This window comes from Trichoplusia ni, chromosome 22, assembly GCF_003590095.1.
Source record: "Trichoplusia ni isolate ovarian cell line Hi5 chromosome 22, tn1, whole genome shotgun sequence".
NCBI classification, from domain to species: domain Eukaryota; kingdom Metazoa; phylum Arthropoda; class Insecta; order Lepidoptera; family Noctuidae; genus Trichoplusia; species Trichoplusia ni.
This window is the reverse complement of record NC_039499.1, coordinates 5,586,057-5,602,874: the sequence shown is the minus strand read 5'-3', so window position 1 is coordinate 5,602,874 and position 16,818 is coordinate 5,586,057. Positions and strand designations below refer to the sequence as shown.

At 34.1% G+C, this 16,818-nt stretch overlaps 1 protein-coding gene across 1 annotated transcript in view; it reads left to right on the top strand.

Moving 5' to 3' along the window:
- Positions 1–16,818, top strand: part of LOC113504440 (disintegrin and metalloproteinase domain-containing protein 11) — a 385,396-nt gene that overhangs the window by 94,016 nt on the left and 274,562 nt on the right. The window contains exon 4 of the mRNA XM_026886724.1: positions 4,405–4,539. Coding sequence (XP_026742525.1) covers positions 4,405–4,539 — 135 coding nt within the window. The remainder of the gene's footprint in view (positions 1–4,404; positions 4,540–16,818) is intronic.

The window sequence follows — 16,818 nt, the reverse complement described above, 5'->3', positions numbered from 1 at the left end:
CAATTATGTATGTTTAAGGAAAGTGGCATTAAGGTTAATATTATCCCACAATAATGCCAAACATAAAAAGACCAAGTGGTGTAAATTTTTACGCCAAGAACCATTGCATACCAATGCACGAGTTCGATCGAAATCAAAATCCCATTATATTCTACATAAATTCTATAGCATGCTGCCAGTGACGCTTCTTTTCAGAAAAATCACTTTCTGATCGGTCTTTGTTACATTTATTTGGCTATGTTTATGAGTTGCATTTAGCTGATTGAAAATCTTCGCTGCGAATAAAAAAATATCACATTAATTGTAAATGCGAACAAAGGTAAACACATTTTTAATAACTTACTACCCAAAAAACATACGACACTTTGCTCGCAGGTCGAAATCCTATGAAACTGGAAACGCATTTCTAAAATCAAGTCGTAATTAAGGCAGGCGTTGGCAGGCGTCCAGGAGAAAGCGGGACGATGAACGATGTCCCGGGAAAGTATTTAGGGGACAAGTGCAAGTATGAGAGTAATATTTCGTACACGTCATCGTAAATAAACGATGCAATTTATGTTTCTGCTGTTGTTTGAAACCTAATTGGTGAAAGGACTAACTTTGTAGTTTTGTCTTCAATGGTCCCTGAAGGTCAACGGACTCTTTTGCCATTTTTCACCCTGTATGGTCAATGTTTTTAATAGAATTGGGTCTGAATTTTTTTCCTTCGTTGGATGAGTAAAACTTCATAATACAATATTGACTGATTTGAAATACCGCTGTAATTAGACGGGTATTCAGTTGTAAATGATTAAGTTGTAACAAAATCACAGCAAACAATTTTCATCCTCTCATATTATACAGATCACTTTTCTAGAACGTTTTGTGATCGTCCCACCAAATTGGCACTTAGTTTTTGTAAGTCTAGATTTCAAATAAGGCCGGGATATTTTCAGACATTGCGTTTGACATTCTATTTCTTTCAGTATCTAAAACTTATGTTTTTGATGATGGATCATCTGAACGATTACATTTGGGTTGCAAAACTCTACTGACCATCTTTCTTGTAATGTTTTGTAGTAAAAAACCATTACTTAATACGATATTATCAAACACGCCAAGAGTTTGCACTAATGGCGCTATCTATGCCTACTACGCCATCCGAATAGCCACTTAATATACCTTGTTTAGGTTCCAGGAGGATTAAATTCTCTCTGGACACCATGTTATTATTTTTTCAATATAAGTCAAAGTAATACTTTAATTTCCAAATAAAAAACAACTCGCAGCCGTCGCATGTCAGCGCATTCCTAAGCAATGTTTTTACATGATTTTTTCACAAGATTGTCTTGGATGCTTAGTAATAGGAAATTCGTAAAACACACTGATTTAAAGACTTAAGAACTAAATGACCCCTATTTGTCGTACTGAAGGACATTAAACCGGGTAGCAACATATCTTAAGAACAAACAAGTTAGTGCCTCGCCAGCATTGCTCGGGTAGCCGGGACTGAAAGTCGAAGGCACACAACGTTATGTGTTATTAGCGAACTTCTGTCCTTTGCTTTGTTGTAATGGCACTAATGTCACTTGAGTACACAAAACTGCTTTATAGCATACGTTTTATGAGCGTTTTTATGACTTTGTAGTTCACCTGATGAATGATGTCTGCAATCATTGAGAGTTTATTTGAATAGCTTTGGTTTTTAGTGTTGTTCAGTGTTCTGTACAGCAAGGTAATTAACATAATGGTTTACGATGATAGAACAATAAAAAGGCAGATCTTACAAAAAGGTTATATCTGTTCAAGACATTCAAGATATTTTGCTTCGTTTATCATTTTTTTATAGCGCAATATTTAAAGTAAACAAAAGAAACACGCAGCGTTACTCCCACTATACATTTATTTACTATTTCTTTCCCCTCATTTATTCCAAAACACTCGGCATGTAAATCAGAGCACAAGCCCGATCCATCAAAATTCTTCAAACAAAAGGAATAGCGCTGACTAACACGGAGCCGAAATTTTGGTCCTTTGATTCGTACGTCTGGTCCTTTAAGAATTTTTCCTTCATTTACACTTAGATAGAAGCTTTGACCGAATATGATTAATTCATCAGCTATATATCTTGAGTCGAGTCAGCTATCGTCAAGTCAGAAGGCGATTTGCCTAATGATGTGTCCTCGAGTTAGGGGCTCACGTTTGTTCACGAGAAATGGGGCGTTTGTATGCAGTTCGGGCCCTGGTTTTTATGGCATACGGGTATTCGGAAAATGGACAATATTTAGTTGATTTACGGATACTTACGCTGAAAATTGAGATTTACTCGTCTCTTTGAGCGGGTCGTAATATAACGTAATGGTCTTCATTTTCTTACATTTGCGTGATCACGGTTTCTTGGTAAAATCGTTTGTTTTACATTTTGTTTTATTCTATTTTGACCCTTAATACAAGTATGAATATATTTAATAGAATAGAACTATTGTCAGCAAACTTGTTTCAGGTATTGAAAAAGCTGAAGATACTTTTTAAAATGTCGTTCTTGCATTTTCTTTTCATAAGACGCTCCGTTACGTTCATAATAAAGTTGCCTCAAACAATAACTTTTATATTAGTTTGTTCGAGGGAAAGAACATTTAATTTCATAAATCATGTAAGTAATAAATGTCGCTGCTAATGAAGATTAATATTCGTTTTCATAAGTTTTTATAGTAAGAAATTATTTTCGTAACTTTTATAATTACGAGCGTTTTTTTAATGTCTGATGCAAGGTTTGATGTCATGTTTGCAAACATGCTAAGTCTATTGATCTGTACTCTTCTAGCATTAACAAACAATTTTATAAAAAAATGATTATAGCTAAAAGCTGTATTCACGAAAGCAATAAGTTAGATAACACACGTAAACAAAAGACGATACAAATTTTGATCCATTTAACAAAGCGTTGTGCGAAATATTATGGAAATATTTTGTCCGGGTCGACTGTGAGTGTGTAAAGCAGTTACACAACAATGTCTTAGAACCCAGCACGGGACCTTTTTGGAGAATCTCTTTTTTTATCTAAAGGTGTTTTCCGCCCGGGGTCACAGCCCGGACAAGTTGCGAAAGCGTGCGACTTTGGGAAAGGGATATTGAGATATCTCTGTGATATTTGAATTTATCTTTACTTTATTTCTCAATCTCAATCTCAGGTACAGAATGCAGAAGATACATTAAAAGCGACAAAAACAGGAGTGGATATTTTGATAAGTATTTTTGGTACGGTAATAAAGTACCACTCAATTCGTACCAAAGGACCACTTTAAGAAATTCTAGAAACACGATTAAAAGTGATATTTTCGTATCGATCCCGCTGTCGCTCCTCTCTCGATTCCTGAAGTCCGATCGCTCGCCAGGGTCCAATAAACTGACAATTCAATTACAAACAACAGGCCGCGCCTCGCTGTTTCGTTCGATATTGAGCCCGACCGATTGATTCAGACAATGTTCCACTTCACGATCCAGCTTTTTCTATCTGTTCGAAACTCGATTTGACGTTCTGTATGTAACGTTTGATTTGGACAAACACGATAAGGTTTATCTTGAAATTGAAAGAAAATATGGTGTGCATTGTTTTATGGAGGGTGATATACGGTTCACTTGTTTCGCTATGGCGTTTTGGGATCAATTTGGGTGGAACGAGAAACAAAAGAAAATCCGACAGATTTCTTGATACGGGTTTTAAACCCGTTTCTACACAGATTAGACCAAACATTTCTTGAGTAGTTCTTATGCTATGTTGCTTCATAAAGCATTCCAAACACATCACTTGAACTCTTATGCGGGATTATCGGTGGACCATTACCAACGTACCAACGTTACCATACCAACCAAAGTTTGTTAGATCTTATACGAAATATTCAGAAAATTCTTTTGTCCGAACCCTTGCTACAAATATTTAATGGAATTTGATCCATTTTTCCAAAGTGAAAGACGCCAGATTTTTCCATGTGAATAATATTTAACAATGACAAGTACTATGTTTTTGTACGAGTTTCTTTTGTGGTATCGAAGCTAATTTCGAACTGAAGGCAAGTGTGAATAATTGAATTGTAACGGTTTGTTTTGTTGGTATTTTTCCTTCATTGAGATTCTCCCTGAGTTATGTAACGTTCATAAAAATGAATTATTGGTTTCTCAAAATATGGTTTCGTAGTATATTATTATACTTTGTGGCAAGTCGCCATCTATCGGTAATAATTGGAAATCATTAATCATTATACTGTAGGTTATGGTTTTATTATTTTAATTTGAGATGCCTAAAATCTATTATGTGAATTTTAAAAATCAGAAAATGAATCCTTAATAGTTAAATAGATAAAGACTAATATATGAGCTTGTTTATACTGTTATAAAACTTTGCTAATGATGTTGTTTGTGTTGCAGGTGAGGGCGACCGCGGGGGCGAGCGGCGACGCGGCGCGGGCGCAGCGGTGTCGCGCGGCATGCGGCGCCGTCCGCTGCTGCCGCTGCTGCTGCTGGCGCTGCTTCGCGCGCACGGCCTGCTCGCCGCATCTGGAGGTTGGTACATGTCACAAATTGTACTTCCAACGAACACTCTTTCTTCGGCGTGTGGATATGTCGGTCTTCGCCCGATGAAAAGTGCTCCGGGCCTCTTTCATTGTGTGCGCCAGCGCCACGGGATATCTGCAGGTTTCTGCACTGCCTCATTGTTATTTGGGAAAGCAAGACGGCACAACATATAGCATTGTTTAGTGCCTCTTTCAAAACTACAAAAGTTATTCTTTGAGACGTCGTGGTCCTTTAGGACCTCAAATTTAAGAAATATTTAAATAGATTTCCCTCTAATTTGTCGGTAAAATATGTTTTACCGAATTTACCAAAATCACGAGTTATATTGAGTTTATATTGAGTTTTTTAAGAATTTGAAATTAAAAATATTTTCAAATATAAATACATACGATGTAGGCTAAACAGCAACATGTTTAACCCTTGCACCAAACCTTGCACTAATCTATCCAATATTCGCGTAACTACGGAACCATTATATCCTCACGGCTGATGAATGATTGAAAGCATTACATGGCGCATGACTGGACTGGATTCCACAGCATTAACGTAATACGTCCATGACACAGCTTAGATTGGGGATGAAAATAAAAGATTAGTTCGGTAACATTCGGATTATTGTGTTAGATTGCTTGCGATATTGGAAACGCTCGTTCAGTTCGTGTTCAAGCTCGCGAAACAAATCCGAGTTTTTATTGTGAGTATTATAAGCTTAAATTATAAATTGTTTTTTTTTGCATGGACAATCGATTCAGTATTGTTTTGTAGGTTGTAGGGTTTTTTCAAAATACTCTGAAATTAAATTCGAACTATCACTGTAACCGTCTTACTGTCTTATATTAGTTCGTCAAAATGACAAAACATTGATTTCTTGCTTATCTTCTTTCATTACCTAATCACAACATTTAACAACAGCCCACATTCTTGACTAGTTTTACTGATTGAATAAAAATATCACTTAGAAAACGTCCTAAATGGATCAGCAAAGGCATAAAACAATGCTCAAAACAGAAAAGAAGGTTATTATGGCAGTACAGGAGGACAAAAAATAAAATTGATAAATCTAAATTTAAAGCTTATTCCAAAAGACTCAATTTAATTATTAAACTTACTCAAAAATCCCAAAATAATTATCTTATAAGTACTGCATCCAACAAATCAAAAGCTACTTGGGAAATAATAAATAAAAATAAAACTAATCTACCACGGGATGTGATTAAACAAATAAAAAAGGATGGTAAAATAATTTCCGATCCTAGTGAAATTGCTGAAGAATTTAATAATTTCTTTATTAATCAAGTTAAACCTTTGACATTAAATATCTCAAATAAAAATAATGTACCAATCTATAATAATTGCAATTCTATTTTCTTAAATCCGACTACACCGAATGACATTAAACGCATTATTCTATCCCTCAAAAATACTAATAGTACAGGCTATGATGAAATCACTACTAAAGTATTAAAGCATGTTAGTAATATAATATCACCAATATTAAGTCATATATTTAATTTGTGTATTTTTCATGGTATCTACCCTAATAAATTAAAAACCACAATTATCAAACCATTATTTAAGAAAGAGGACAAAGAGAACATGGCCTGCTATCGACCCATAGCACTCATCCCAATACTATCTAAAGTACTAGAAAAAGTTATATATGAAAATCTCAATAGCTACTTAGAGAGGAATAAAATTTTAGCAGAAGAACAAATGGGTTTTCGTAAACATAAATCTATTAATATGGCAATTTATAAATTTTTAGCTAATATCACAAAGAAATTAGACTCAAAAACTCCTGTGTGTGCTTTATACATGGATTTAACAAAAGCCTTTGATTACGTAGACCATCAGATCCTAGAAAAAAGCTTAACGCCTATGGTATAAGGGGCAACGCACTAGGCATAATAATGTCCTACCTGAATGAAAGAAAACAAGTTACTGTAATCACAAAAATATGTCCAAGACAAAAGCAAGAACTAACATTTAAGTCTAATGTACAAAACATAAAATACGGTGTCCCTCAAGGGAGTGTATTAGGACCATTATTATTCCTCATTTATATAAATGACTTCCCCCAGGTAATAAACTCTCTAATGGTCTTATTTGCCGACGACAGTACAGTTATGTTTTCAAATAAAGATTCTAAACTGCTGGAATCGGAAATAAATAATGGTTTAGTAAATATTATTGATTGGTTGAAAGCAAATAACCTTGTTATAAACCTAAGTAAAACTAATTTGATGGTTTTCCGAAATACAGGTAATTCTTTTATACCAGACATTAGTGTAAATTATTGTGGTCAGCCAGTTAAAGAAGTTACGGTTGCAAAGTTCTTGGGTATAAATGTTGACTGCAATCTAAATTGGAAGATACATGTTGAGTCTGTATGTACCAAATTAAATAAATTCTCATATGCGTTACACATGTTAGCAAAAACAGTAAACACATCCACTATTCTGACAGCATACCATGCGTACGTAGTCTCAACTTTACGATATGGTTTAGTTTATTGGGGAAACTCAACAGATAGGCATGCCGCATTTATATCACAAAAGAAATGCATTCGCGCGATGTGTCAATTAGATAAATATGATAGTTGTAAATCTTATTTCCAGTCACTGAGAGTTCTTACATTGCCATGCTTGTATATTTTTGAAGTCATTGTATTTGTAAAAAATAATTTAAATTCATATGAAACACTGCGTAGTAATCGACATAGTCATAAAATAAAAGTACAACCTAGTAGAACCACTCTTTTAAATAAAAGCCTATTTTGCATGGCACCAAAATTGTATAATAAACTCCCCAATTCCATTGTGAAAATTGATACTATTGATAAATTTAAAAAAAGACTCAAAGAATTTCTTATTAGTAAATGCTACTATGATATTAGAGAATATTTAGAGGATAAGTTTTGACATTTGTTATTTTGCATTGTTATTGTTTTAGTTATATGTATTTGTCTTTAGAATTTGTATTTTATAGTTACTTTTGAACTTATTATTTTGTATTTTAATATTTAATATTTTGCATGCCTAATGGCGGAATATGTTATAGAACTATTTTAAACCTTAACATCTTTATTATGTACACATATTCGTAAAATAAATTATTTGATTTGATTTGATTTGATTTGATATAACTCAGTATCCATTCCAAATCATGCTTGACTTCATAATGATAAGTCTGAAATGATGACGCTAAACGACTAATCACTCATTTGACCTAATCAATTTTAAATTCCAAATAATAATTTCTAACTCGGCTGTATCCGATTACATATCATATGCGATGCATTAATTACCTGAGGGATATAATTACCCATGACTACATGCAGTGATTTATCAAATGACAAAGGTAATATATTAAACGTAATTATCGATAAGCTGTTACACTGATTAAGTATGACTGATATCAATGGGAACAACTTTGGAGTGAACGATGTGATTACGATAATGCTATTGTAAGTTTTAGGAGATTGAATGTAGAATGAAGTGTAGTCGTTAATTGATCGAATGATTAAAATGAAATCAAAATGTAATTTAACATGTTTACCTTAACACTTACATAATTTTTGTTGCCTGAAACACTGCTACTACACAATACCTGTACACTAAATTTCAATTAAATTTTGTTTCGCTTTGCTCACAAATATAATAAAAATATGACGGCTGACACAGCTATCGCAGTGCAAAGCAAACTTTTAAAAAACTATTCAAAAATCACATGTTTACACTCTCTACGTATCAGCTAACCGATTCGCATCGTCCATTAAACTAATCGTGCGTCCCAAATAAAGTATTCAGTGAATTTATTTAACACAAACACTGGTGTCCCAATCAAACGGATGGTAGTGAGTGAGTGCAGCGCTTTCATCGCTTTGGGACAAACTCGTCCTGCATAAACAGTAGTGAATGAGTGCAGCGACTGTGGCGCTTCGCAGCCAGTACGGGATAAATGCTTTGCGGTCGGTCTCAGTGACAAATTGTGTACGAGTTAAGCCGAGACGTGAATCGGAGTGACTAGCTACAAACTATTTTAGGAGTTAGCATTTTGGGGTTCGGTTAAATGTTGGATTTATTTTTTGGATTAATTTAATATTGTTGTTGAACGTACATATGTCTGTATGATTAATATTAACAGAATTTTAAAGTTCGATCGGATTGGTTTATAGTTAAGCACATGGATATATATTTTTTTTACATTTTCGATCACCAATGTTTTTCTTTGAAATATAACTAATTTAATTTAAAGATAGATCCAGTTTTAATTGAATTACAAAGTTTCAAAACTTTGTACCGTCTACAATTATAAGATTTTATTAATTTTAGGTTCTTTTTACTAAATGAAAAATTAGTTTTTAAACTTTTAGTAAGAAGACTCTAAAGCTATTTTATTTTTGCTAAAAATCCAAACACATTTTCTGAGCCAAAGTTTACGTGGTCCAGATCACTGAATCTATCTCAAAATATATAGGGGTTCAGTCCCAGCCATGCTGTATAAATGTGGCGATCTAAAGACAAATGGAGTGTCGAGACTACATAAGTCTTGGCGTATGGATGTGAGGTCCACGTCTAGCTCTCAGTGCTTGTAACAGAACTTGCAATTGATTAATGTAATGTAGAAACTATGTTTTATTAGAAATTGATTGGTGCACTGCAGCGGAGGTTTTGAAGTATTTTAGTAGTGGATGAGAATTATTGAAGTGTGTATCGTATATCTTAGTGTTTGTTTCGACATATAACATACGGACAGGATGTTGGAGGATTCTCATTTGAAATTTTTTTCAGATGCCTTCTAAAAGTCCTGTCTGCAACTGTAATGATGATTAAATTAATAAAATAATTATTGACTTGTGATAAACTGATAAGAACAGTTTAAAACCAATTATTTTTTGAAAACGCTTTTCATATAAATTTGATTTAAACTGTTTCTATTCAATATTAAACTTGAGATTTAAAGAAATCTTTCGCTAGAAAAATCATATAAGGCATCGGCGCGTGTAGCGAATAAATCTTAGCTGGCACCGTGATAAATGTGCCGGAGGAGTAAAACTTAAGTAGTTGATAAAGAGAGCGCGGGGACGCAGGCTTCGACGCCGCCTCCAATATGATAGATAATGCAGGCACTGCTGCGATGGCCGGCATTGAGTTTTGAGTATTAAACTAGGTAATTTAAATTCATTTAAATCAGAATTTTGCCAGGAATTTCGGTTCTAAAAATTAATCTTCTATTTAATTGAATTAAGCGCAAATCTGTAAACTATTATGGAATAATGATAAAAGTATAAAGTAATGTGTGTAATATTGACATTAAATGCGATATACATCTTCTCTCAATTCCTTTACTGCTCTACCTTAAAGCAATCCATTACACTAAAATTGCACAACTCGGTTTCAAACATGGACCCATTTGCAATCTATTCGTATTTTGTATTAGAACTAAGTGTATTAACAAGACATGTACGATTTCTTCTTCAAATGATCAAACGACGTATATATTCTAGAGGATTCAACAAAGTCGTAGTACCGTACCGTAGCATGTTTGCTACGCCGTAGCAAACATGCTACGACTTTTAGATTTGATAGTACCACGGTTTATATTTGATAGCATTTAAAAATAGCTTTAAATGTAAATGTAAAGTGCACCATACAACTGCTTATTACAAAGTGGATTTTAGTATTATGTATGTATTTTTTTTATTTGATTCCAATTAAAATACGTTTATTGGACGGTCTTTGTTTGCTCGGCGACAAAATTCGATTAGAATTTATCGAACATAGATGTTTAATCGCACGCATTCAATTAATGCGTAACGTGACGCAATATGATCGTGCACGAGAGGCATTAGTTAATACGCCAACAAATGTTTTACACGAACAATACGAATTAATTAACGCAAATCGCGTGTTTGACGCGTTTCGCGTTAAATCGACACTATTAGGCGATTGGATTAATTTTGTTAATTTAAGATAGCCTGACATTTTGTAGGTTAAAGTACTTTATTATTTTCTTAAATCTATATTTGCATTTTTATCAAAAAAGTGTTTTGTTGGGTCTTGAATACATTAATAACCGTTTCAATGTAATGAATTTATTGTTAGGTTCCAAAGCTTTCGTCATACATTTCAGTCTTTGTAAGACTGCCTTTAGCCCACTCTACCTTGTCAGAGGGTTTAATAACGAATCTTCGAAACGAGCTCATCCAATCCCTAAATCTTAGTCATCGAAACTTTTATAGCTGGAAGAGATGAAAAAAATACGATCCTGTATTATTTCTGGAGCAAGGGTTGTAAAAAATACGAAAAGGGATGATTTAATGTTATTGTCTCTGATATTCGTTATTACTCAGGTTTGAACAAAAGAATTTTTCGGATTTATAACATGTCGTTATTATGTATGGGGTTCTGGCTTGCCATTGGTTAGCGAGACTTGCTTGTGCTGTTATTTATGGGATTTCCTTGACGTTTTTTTTTCGTCGTATATTTCTTTCGAAAAATCCCTGTAATGTTTTGTTATTCTGTAAGATCAATAAAAAAATAATGTCTTGTATGTTTGTAGTTAGTACAAATATAAAGTTCTTAAAGTGAAATTAATAAATATAGTTTTTTTCACTGATTATGTAGATTTTGTATCAATGATTGAACGTTTTGACGGTTACGTGAAAATCTCTTTAATCTATAAAATACATTACTTTGAAAATAGACAATCATTCCGAAAATGCTTACAAAATAAACTCTCACAAAAAATAATCAAGTAATTGGATTTGCTCCGACTTTGTGTTATAAAACTATAATTAAATTCCATTGAAGCCTGTTATTATATCGGGCGGCCATTTTGCCGGCATCCTTTGTGCTCGATGTGACGTCAATACGTCAGCGGGAACAGATTCAGGGCAGCTCGCTGATCAGCTGATGTGCTCAATTTACTGCGCGACAGACCGACAATTATATGACGGGTGTACTGTGAATGGATATGAAATATTTTTATTTAAATGTGCTTTGACTTTAACTAAATAAACATATAATATATTATATTATTATATGTTTATTTAGTTGAAGTCACCCTAAAAAAGTTTAGTGCCAAGTTTAAGAAAAGTGGCTTACGAGTAAATGTCATTTTCAAGGAAAGGTTTCAGGGTTTTCAGAACGCCATCGCATGGCAATACTATTGGTAACAATCTAAAAGCAAAAATAATAACATCATGTGTGCACTGTTTGTCTTAGTTAAGGTTTTCGAAGTTCGCATGAAAAAAAACACACATCAATTTTCATTCAAGAAAGTCTTAAAACAATATAAAACACGCTGAAAAAACCATGAAGCCAACGCAAGATAACAATGATGTAGCTTCACCGATATTTCATTTACGTAAAAAGGGTGGAAACACCTGACACCACGCACCGGCAAATCCGTACAGAAATTAATCACACACGCCATCCAAACACCATAAATTACCCAAAGAAACAGTGTATTACACAACACCGAATTTATATGTCCCAGCGCTGGGATCCGCAATCGTCCCAAGCCGCTCACCACGCCCCATAAATCCTTCTCCTCATATTTTATATTATCCTGGTACCGCGAACGTGCTAAATTGATATTTACCCCCCGCACTGTATCAATAAATAATATTTAATGCAGTTGTAACAATAGGCCCGAGAAGAAGTAAAAAGCAAGAAAATTATTTAATGGATCTTTGTGGGCGCATTCTTTTGTTTTTTTCTTTCTTTCACTCAGGCTTACTGACCCCACTCTAAGATGTCTGAACAACTAATTAAAAGATAATGAAAAAATATTGAAGTGAGAAAGTATGTAAATTAGTTGGGAGTGCTTCAAGCAGCGGTTAGTTAACGAGTAATTGTGGGCTTTGAACTGCTCGCTTGATTCAGATTATCGAGTATTCAAAAGTTTCTTTGTTGGTTAGGCAGGAAAGTTAAGTACCCATTAATTTTGCATTTTCAGAAATTCTTGGTAGAGTCAGACGTTTTGGCGCAAATGCGAGAGGATACGAATAAACGTGGGACGTGCTAATCGTAAAGTAGGGGGAGGAGGGGGGACTTTGCACGTAATGTGAACTTCTTTGTTTTTGCCTATTTTTGGAAACATACGTTATATGGATGTAGGCGTATGTACTACATGGCGAATACAAGTATGTGCTATCACCTAATTATTTGGAAAATTTCGAGTTGTATTTTCTCTTGTATCGGGTTTCCAAGTTATTTTTGTGACTCCATACATCGTTAGCAAATTTTTGCTTCATTTACTTATTTAAAATTTTCTATCAAGCAATTGTTCGGCTGTCAAAATGTAACATTTTTCAAAAAGCAATATGTAGTCAATTTCACTTTGAAAATAAAAGCAATAAAACCCGAGAGATATTTAAATACAGTATTTGCATACGTAATGCGAAATTTGTTTTCTACATTAGGATTAGGATAATGGCTTGTTCTCTTGACACTCTATAACATATATTATATATACTCTGATATAAAATTATGTAAATGAACGCATGAATTTCGAATTAGACGACCAAATTTTAAGAACTTGGATTTACGTATGATTTGCGTTTTAATCCGTTTTCAGTACTTTAAATGCAAATTTTAAGTAAGTGGTCTTTAATTTTAGTCCAAATATCGCGTCTTTTTGGAAATGAATAAAGGTTTATACTCTTTCAATCAATAAATCAAACAGTGTTGAAACGTCAGGTGATTTAAATTTTAATGCAATCGGCGACTACTTTAAGTATTATTACGCAACGCCCGTAAAGGTCACAATGAATAACCATACTTTAACTAAAAAGTAATATTTTGAAATTATTCCTACTTTGCATCCACTTAAGTATAAATACATTTTCAAATTCAGTTCTCCCTAACTTCAAAAGCACAGCACTAGCAAAATAGTTCTAGGTCATTTTCATAATTGAGATATATTAATGCGTACAAAATGTAGGTGACATATTTAGGGTGCTGACGGCGGAGTGCTGTGGCGACCTCTGTTTGGATGCGTCGTGAGTTATGTGCCCTGCTACGTAAAGCGCAAAATATGAGCGTTTTCATTGAAAATTTGAATAATGTTAAATTATGAGGTCGTTCATAGTCGGCACTGATTTTCATGAAACTGGAGGAAATTAATTCAATGTTTTTATTAAAACGTAAAGGAAGATTTTATTCGTTTGATTTTCTATATGAACGTAAACTAGAAAGGTTTTCGTATGAAAATCAATGTAGCACATGAAAATGAGATTAGAGCATGGAAAAATATTTTAGAAGGCAGAGCTAGTAAGATAATAAAAGAAAATATTTCATAAATTAAAAAAAAACATTCTCACAAAAAAACACCATGCAAAGTCCTCTAACAACGATATTAACATCTTAAACAACAATAATGTGACCAACAACTGGCCACAACAAGACCCACAGGTAGCTTAAACGACCTCATTACATGGTCTACACATTTGTTAATATTCCATCGCCGGCGCTTACACCTTGCGGCATACGTGAATACCTAGGAGACGTGCTTGGAGCCCTGCCAGCGCGCGAGTGCGAGCCTGCATGCCAAAATGGAATCCGCGCTATGTCGCTATCATAACAAGAAAAAAACATCAATGCAAAACTTTTTGAACTATTCTTTATTTTAATTTATGATTCTTTACACCTCTTTTTTATTCTTTTTTGACCTACTTTTAAATAAGTGTTTCTAGCCAGTAATACGATTTTTCATGGTCTGATATTAGTAATTTGGGAACGTTAAGAACATTTATATTCTGTGATTTCAAAGGTTTTCGTATATAAGTAATCGAAGACTTAGCTGGTCTTCGATTTGCAATATCTAGTCCACAAGATGGCTGTAAGAGTGGCCTAATAGAAGCGCGTCAGTGAAAACCAAAATCAACGGTGACATTCTCATGTTAGTGTAAAGACTGTGGCTTTTTATATGAACATAATTTAAAATAATTGTTTTCAATGTACGCAGTAAGTAGCCTGGTCTTGCCAAGAGCCAATGTTAATGTGGTTTTATTAGGTTACATATGACTCCGGAGTGTAAACTTTTTCAAGTGTTTATGTGCGTTTTTCGAGATACTGAAAAAAAGAACTTTTTCGATTTTTTTGTGTTATTATACGTATTACGTATCGATATTTAAGACCTAATGTACACTTGGTTGGCAAATAGAAGATTGATTGGTTGACATATTTTGCAAGGAAAAATCGCAGTTGTAATTTTTTCATTCGAATTAGACCACCTTAAGACCATTTCTATTTTAATCAGCATAGACCTTTTAATTAAGATTTCTCCTTTGTTGTAATTCAGTTTGCGATACCAGGAATCAATTACAACACATTCACGGAATTAATGAAGCAAACGTGAAGATTTACTTTGATGGGAACCGGAATACCGGCCTTAAGAATGTTATTAGATCTGCAGTTCAAACGCTAGCTGATAAGAGTTGGACGAATAAAGAGTGATTCAAAAGGATTTTCTTGTGTTTATGATGTAAAAAAAAATAAAGTAACATATTTACCTATTGATTGAAATTTCTTTTGCCATTTCGTTGCGCTTCAATTTTTTTTAATCTTTTTTGTCGCCATTGGATATCTCATCGTTCATTTGTTGGGCGAAATATGATACTAGCCTATCCATGTCATCAAGAAGTGTACGGTCTTATAAATAGGAGAACTGCTAACAATAGTAGAAGCTGGTATACCACGGTTCATATTTGCCTCTCGCTCCCACCTCGGCCGCTGTCCTGTGTTTTTAGGTTATTGCTGTCCTTTTTACAGTTGTATAAAATGCTGAAGATTTTCACTATGAAAGAAAGCCTGACTGTAAAATGCTGAAATGAAAGGAAGTCCGATATTAAATCGTCAGGAAGTCTAGATATTTATAATTTTACTTCCCGGAATTCAAGTTTTACTTCATCACTGAGTTGTGAAAGAAGCATCAACATGTATTTTTTAATTAAGCAAACCTGGTTTTCTATGAAAAGTGGTGTATTAAAATCCATTTCAACTGTGCCGTTTAATATTTGTTATATTGTATTCGTATAATATTTGTTTTATAGCCTTCTTAAAACATAAAATAACTTGCACCTTTCTTAACACAACAAAGTAAAGTCCTACTCAAATTCCGTTACAAGTCCAGCGTATTATGAGCCTTATTGATAGTATTAATGAACCGGGAACACAAGATTTATATCCCAGGGAGGTTCGCAAGTAATGTGCAGGGCCAGAGAATGTTAATAGGTCCGGAGAGAACCGTGTTATCTACAATAAACTCCCTAGAAAGGCAGTGCGAGGGCTCAGTTGAACCTTGGCTTTTTATAGGCTCTACCAAATAAAGAATGCTTCTAATGGAACCTAGTAGGGAGTATTTTATTTAGGTCGAAATGTTAATGTTATAAAGTAATAAAGTTTCGAAAATTTTAAGAATTCGTTCGAATAGTATTTTTTTTAATGTTGTGTTGAAGAATACTTGACATCTTTAAAATACTTTTTGAATATTTTATTAATGATAAGGCTGGCAGGACAAGATTTAGTGCAATATCAAGTCGTAAGTAGGTTCTTGCTACTTTAATTAGGTTAATTAGGTTTGGTCAAGCTACCGACTACCAAAACATCCCGATTTTCCTCTTACATAATGAAATAGATCCTTTGACTAACATCGGCCTCTATCAAAACAAGAAAAAAATACAAATCCAGATTAAGAAAATGTAGATTACTCAGCAAGTTCAATGCTGAGTTCACTCCTACCCATATATCAGCTTCAACCGGAGCCAATCTCAAATTATCGTATCGACCGACGGCCCCGCTGCGATCCATTAATCAACGGATGGGATGTAGCGAGCAATGTAGGGCGTCCATTACTTTATTGTCTGCCAGGTGTACCGCGCTTCGCGGCTTGTACGTGTACAATTTATCAAAGTTTTAAGATAAGTAATGATATTGAATTCTGTACTCATCTATTACTGCGACGCTCTCAAACGAAAAATCCCTTATAAATGATAGCTGTTGAGTGTTTTTGTATAAATGGCCGGCTGTTGAATGGACCGCGGACTTGAGAAATACTCGTGGCGTTTAGTTAATGGTGTTTATTTATGAAATGTAATCAATCATCGTGTTTAAGTGAAGAGTTTGGCAGAGGTTTCTGTTGAGCTGTGGCCACTATACGTTACTGACGTCAGAACAAGTTAAACCACGCGTTATACAAGTACGTAACCCATAGAAGGTTAGATAACTTTTCTAGGGAAAACAGTAATGTTTAATCATT